The 6,130-nt window shown below is 33.3% G+C and overlaps 1 protein-coding gene across 2 annotated transcripts; it reads right to left on the reverse strand.

Annotated features, from left to right (window-relative positions):
• Positions 1-975: 975 nt before the first annotated feature.
• Positions 976-4,902, reverse strand: LOC131616007 (receptor-like protein EIX1). Of its 2 annotated transcripts, XM_058887218.1 has the most exons (3): positions 4,535-4,901; positions 1,512-4,258; positions 976-1,273 (listed from the first exon to the last, which is right to left on the reverse strand). In XM_058887218.1, exons 1-3 carry the CDS (start codon positions 4,806-4,808, stop codon positions 1,259-1,261), a joined length of 3,036 nt encoding a protein of 1,011 aa, XP_058743201.1. In that variant the 5' UTR covers positions 4,809-4,901; the 3' UTR covers positions 976-1,258. The 2 variants fall into 2 exon arrangements, with proteins under 2 accessions (XP_058743201.1, XP_058743200.1); XM_058887217.1 differs by having other exon boundaries at positions 1,512-4,902.
• Between the last annotated feature and the right edge of the window lie 1,228 nt (positions 4,903-6,130).

Below are 6,130 nucleotides of genomic sequence, written 5' to 3' on the forward strand. Positions count from 1 at the left end.
ATGGGACTGGAAGATAAACATACTGGTGTACATAGAAGGTGAATTGACTATTGTTCCTGAGAGGAGTACGCATTTCATGCATTTTGTTGCAGGAGACTTAATCCGGTATCTGAAGTGGTTTGAGGCTGATCTGGCTCAACAGGCCGTATCGAAAACATTATAGTTTTTGAGCCTATTATGATTGCTATTGATGATGGCAGTGGCTTCAGCAAGGTAGGTAGGGACTTACTTAATTTGGCACACAACAAGTTTAGAATTGGATGAGTTTTATATCTCTCATAGTTGTATGTTGTTGCTATTCATTCAATACCAGTAAACTACTTTGAACTTTCGCAGCAATCTGATCTTGTATATACATTAGGAAGTAATGAGGGTACATGTTTAGCAAAAATATATGTAGGTTTGGTTACTGTCAATCATATTTGAGCTTGCCTCAAAACTTCTGTTTAGCAAAACATGTTCGAAAATAGCTTCTACCATAAATTGCTTTCGACAGTCAACGATTACTCACTTTGTGCATCAAACTCAGCAGTGTCGGTATCTTATAAAGATGGTTGAGGCTGATCTCTGGTTCAATGGTCCATATCAAAAACGTTAAAAGTTCCGAGCATATGGTGATAGGTATTGATGATGCTGCATGATGGTCATTTAAAGAACGTTTATCAAATAGATATGTTCTGTATCTTTCTTATACTAAATTTTCCACCCTTTACACACATCAAATGGATCTTATTGAACTCAAAAAGGTCAAGTAATAAATGAAAGGGTGTGACGAAAATCACCAAATTCAGTGAGCATAATGCATCGTCCCTATTTGAGTTACCATATATCTGTAAATATTTAATCATACACCACATTTTTTAATTTTTATCAAGCTTATTTCATGTCTTATTCAAGCTTCCATAATCCATATTTCATAATAATACCTTACTCTCCATTTTATTCCATAAAAATAGTTATTACAAGAAACACACATAAAAACAATCAAATTTTTTACTCCAATCCAGTATTTGGAAACTTCCAGTTCTACTTATTCTTTAAATAACATTAATACAACTATGTTGGAAAAGTAAAGTAGGACAAAGAGTAGCACCATTACAGTATCTCAATAACTAGATTATAAAACATTTTCAGAATAACAATATCAATCTCACAGCATACATGCTTCACAAACTGAATTGAAACAGAGAACTTTGAACTCCTTTATTTTTGTCTCATCAGCTGCTATCTTTCTTCAACAGAGATGCAAATGCTTCAATTAGACAAACTTTTCCTGTAAAAATTACATAGAGATCAAAGGACGTAACTTAATAAATCATGAATTTTCAATATTCTTTTTTATATTTAAATGTTCTGGCTAAAATGCTTAAAGTCTTCAATCAACCTTAAATTTTGAAAAAAAAATTATGCAGAAAAATATCTTTTATTTTGATGAAACAATTTTATTGTAAGCTCAAACTTCACATATTTAACAAAAATGATACGAACAAAGAGGGAAAGAAAAAGATTACCTGCAAACTTCTGAGCCACCTTTGAAATTTAATTCCTTTCAGCATCATAAACACATACATCGTGTCAACTATGTTGTTCAAGAACAAGACATATTTATGTCTCCAAGTTTTGATGAGAAACAATGATCCCCAAAGTGCTCCATATCCTGTGATAAATCCCAGTGCCACGCTCAAATAAATTGGTTTTTTATCTTCTGGGCTACTTTCTTCATGTGGTTCTGGTTTTGGATGAGCAACCTCTTCATCTCCTGGACATTTCCTGTCAAGCGGTTTCCCACAAAGATCAACATTCCCTTCATAACTTGATGCATCGAAACTCTGTAACTGTGTGCTGATTGGAATTCTTCCAGACAGATTGTTATGAGATAGATTCAACGTAGACAGACGGTCAATTTGAGTCAGAGATTGAGGAATTGGACCAAAGAAATGGTTTTGTGACAAGTCAAGAGAATCAAGTGATGTTAATCTTCCTATCTTTGAAGTGATTTCTCCAGACAAGTTGTTTCTTGATAAATTCAAGGATACCAATCTTATCAAGTTCCCTATTTCTTGTGGAATGTCTCCGGTCAATTGATTGCTTGAAAGATCAATGCTGTTCAAAATGAGTTTATTATTCTTGAACGATCGTTCTGTACCTTTCCACATCAGCACAGCAATCAAATCATAGGATATATAGCCGGAAGTAAACCCGTTTCCATATGAGTAAGGTAAACCTAAGAGTATGGCTCTAGTTGAGGAATCATTTTGAGACATTGCGGAAAAATTCATCAAGCATTTGAAAACTCCTCCTGATAGACTGTTTTCTGAGAGATCCAACAGTTGAATATTTGTTAAGTAACAAAGACTCTGTGGAATACTTCCATTAAACTGATTCCTTCGTAAGCTTAACATTTCCAATTCTTGTCCTAACCAATACGGTATTGGTCCGGAGAAACTATTATCTCCAACATCAAGCATGATCAGTCGTGTGCATTTTTTCAAGGTGACGGGCAACTTCCCAGTGAAGGAATTGTTACGCAATATCAATACTGTAAGTGCATGTAATGATCCCATTGAGGATGGTACTTCACCAGACAAAGTATTGTCACTCAAATCTAGAAATACCAATGATTTCAAATGACTCCAACAATTGTGGAGCTGCTTGGATAGTTTATTCTTTGATATATCCAATAGGTGCAATCTATCGATTGTATTGTTAGAGCATAACAATAAACGAGTATCTGAAAATTTGTTCTCAGACAACCGTAGAAATGCTGCACTTTGCAGAAACAGAGGGATTGAACCTTCAAATTGATTTGAGTCAAGAATTACTTCACAACCTTCAGAAAATCTTATAGGCAAATTTGGAATTGTGCCAAAGAGATTATTGTATGAAATATTCATGAACTTTAAATATTTTGTTTGAGTCCAAAACCATACTGGAACTGCATCTGTAATTTTAGCATTAGAAATGTCTATCTGTTGAAGAAGGTTTTGACTCTGCAACCATTTTGGAAATCTAGGCCCTAACATACATGACCTTAACCCAATGGTATTCAATTGAAAAGCTGGCACCCAATTTTCAGGAAATACGAGAGACAATGAGTTGTCATTCAAGTATAAATCCTTTAACATAGACATGTTTCCAAAATGAGAGTCGGTAATCACACCTTCAAAATTATTAGAATCCAAGTATAGACTCACTAAATGAAAGGGGAATGTTGAATTTTTTAGTATCCTCCCATTTAATAAACCGCTGGATAGGCTCAGAGTTCTTAAAGATGAGAACATTGACATGTCAGGTAGAGTGCCAGACATTTGGTTGATATCCAAGTATAATTCTTGAAGTGAGTCTTTTGTGCACCCAAAAGATAAATTATGAAGTATCACTGAGAGATCTTCACTCAACCTGTTACTTGACAACTCTAGCGATCTTAATGAACATAGGTTACCAAATGATTTTGGAATTCCACCTTCTAGAGAATTTGAGCCAAATCCCAAAGACACCAATGATTTTGGAATTCCATCTGGAATCTTCCCGCTTAACATATTGAATGAAAGGTCGATTGTTACTAGAGATGAGAATATTGAAAAATTAGGCAGTGCTCCAGTAATTTTGTTGTCATGTAAACTCAAATATTGCAGCGAGTATCTTGCACAACCAGACAATTTGTGTAGAATGGTTGAAATGTCTTCATTCAAGTTGCTACGATCAAGATGCAATGATTGTAACGTACATATATGTCTAATAGATTCTGGAACTCCACCTTGTAGTTCATTTTCCGACAAGTCAAGTAGTTTAAGAGGGCTTTTGATGTTGCCAAAATCGTATGAAATAGTGCCATTGAAATTGTTATAACTAAGATCAAGCTCAATTAAGTTGGAGGTGGCATTAAACACCCATTCAAATATTTTGGAAGATGAAAAGGCATTATATGAAAGGTCAAGGATTGCAAGAGAAGTAGAAAAGTTCAACCGTGAATGGGACAGAGAATGGAGGTAAAGATCAGAAATGCCACAAAAAGATAGCTTCAACTCTTGTATTTTAGGTAGCTTAGCAATCATTTGCAGCCAGACATGAGAAGAGTTGAGATTTGATATGCCACTCAAGTCAAGATGGGTTAAAAGAGTGAGATTAGAAAGCCACTGACCTCCAACATGATTGTTCTTATCATCAAATTTGAGTCTGAAATTGTATCCAAGATTAAGCTCCTGCAACTTTGAAAGGCTTCCAAGTTGATGAGGAATGGTTCCAACAAAATCATTTGCTGAAAGATCAAGGTAATGCAAATGAGAGAGATTTCCAAGTTGATGAGGGATTGTACCCTCCAGATCGTTCTGTGAAAGATCAAGATATTGCAAGTTTGAAAGACGACCAAGATCATTTGGAATTCTTCCCCCAGAAAATGAATCTTGGAGGTCAAGGAATCTCAAGTTGGTAAGTGAACCAAATAATTCTGAAAATATACTGTTTGAAAATCGATTCCCACTAATGTTGAAATATTTTAAATGTCTCAACTCCATCAAAGATGCGTTGATCTCACCTGGAAAAAATCCAAACAGAGGATGACTTAGATGAAACATTTCAACATGTCCAGTTTGATTGTTACAACGGATTCCTTCCCATGCACAGCAACCATCACTCTTACTGTCCCATGTAGTCAACAAGGAAGTGTCATCCAACACAAGGCTTGCCTTCAATTGAAGAAGAGCTTGTCTCTCATTCTCTAAGCAACCAACAGCTCCATTCACAAACAAGTTCAACACCACAATAAAGAGTACTGCAACTAACTTGAGAATACTCAATATTATCTTCATGTTTTTCTCAACCAAAGTAATGAAATTCAGCTTGTTGTTATTACTTCTCACATTCAGAAACAAACTACGAATGAAATGAAGAATATAAAAGAATAAGACAAAATGGAAAGACTTGACTATATCAATAAGACTTGGAATACGCGGTGCTAATTATTCTCATTTTGGTATGTGGTGCCTATTTTTTCTCTCATGGAAAAAACGCACAACGTTTCAAAATCGATTTTCATATTTAAATAAATTGTTTTGCTAAACTATTTTTATAATATAAGAGTGAAAACTTATGTTAGCATGTGTGAAAATTTGGAAGATTAATCTCAGAAAAAAACTTGTGTTCGGGTTTTACTTTCTAATAAAAAAATATCAATTAGATTTCAGAATTCTTTTCATATATTTAAATTAAACTTTACACAAAATATAAATCAAAATAATTATAATAATTATAATAAATATAATAAAATTTAAATCAACTGCTATGTTCTTTTTGCATTACCATATTTTCTTCACTTCAACATTTTACCAAAGTAACACATTCAAACTTCAATTTAATATAAATATTTTATTATTTAAATTATTCAATTAATACTAATACTCTAATAGCATCTCTCATGACAATATCTTGTACTTCACAAACCAAAAAATTAATAATCCTTTATTATTTCTCTTTTTTCGTTTACACGGACTCTTCGTGTTATAACGTATGGTATTCAATATCAATATTTTCTTCAGTCACATTTTGAAACATTTTTGGATTTTATAATTTGTTACTATCACTTTTCTTTGGTTTCGTCAAAGTTGGAATTTTGTTGTATTATTAGTAAGTTTTTCTATTTTTGAGTTTGTTTGCTTCCTGCAAGTTGGAGATTCTTGGAATTAGTATTACAAAAATAATTGTATATGACTCTCTAAATCTAATTTTTTATACATTAAATTATTTTTATTGATTTAGAAGTGACGTGTCAGCTGGTGTCATAAATGATTTTATCATGTTCTGAATATGTTCGATTTGTGCACCAAAAGCAGTTGACTCACTGACTTTATGAACTCCATGTAGCCTCTTACTACATGTAGCTTATAGAATTGGTCTTTTGATTTGAGAGATGTTGGTTGTGATACTTTCAATCAATTTAAAACTCTCAGTATATGACTTGGATAATAAAACTCCATTAGAAAATGCTTCCAACTTGTATCTTCATCTAGATCATTGTAGAAAGTATCCAATTGTACAAAAATTGGATGTCTCAACAGCTCCTTAAATCTTTTTCAAATAACAATTAATAAATATAGATTCATCTTCTCCTTGTCCAAATGAACTAATTTGGTTT

This window comes from Vicia villosa, linkage group LG7 (genome assembly GCF_029867415.1).
Source record: "Vicia villosa cultivar HV-30 ecotype Madison, WI linkage group LG7, Vvil1.0, whole genome shotgun sequence".
Classification (NCBI taxonomy): Eukaryota; Viridiplantae; Streptophyta; class Magnoliopsida; order Fabales; family Fabaceae; genus Vicia; species Vicia villosa.

Excerpts from the sequence above, each read along its gene's own strand:
- LOC131616007 (XM_058887217.1), bottom strand. The coding sequence starts at position 4,808 with ATGAAGATAATATTGAGTATTCTCAAGTTAGTTGCAGTACTCTTTATT.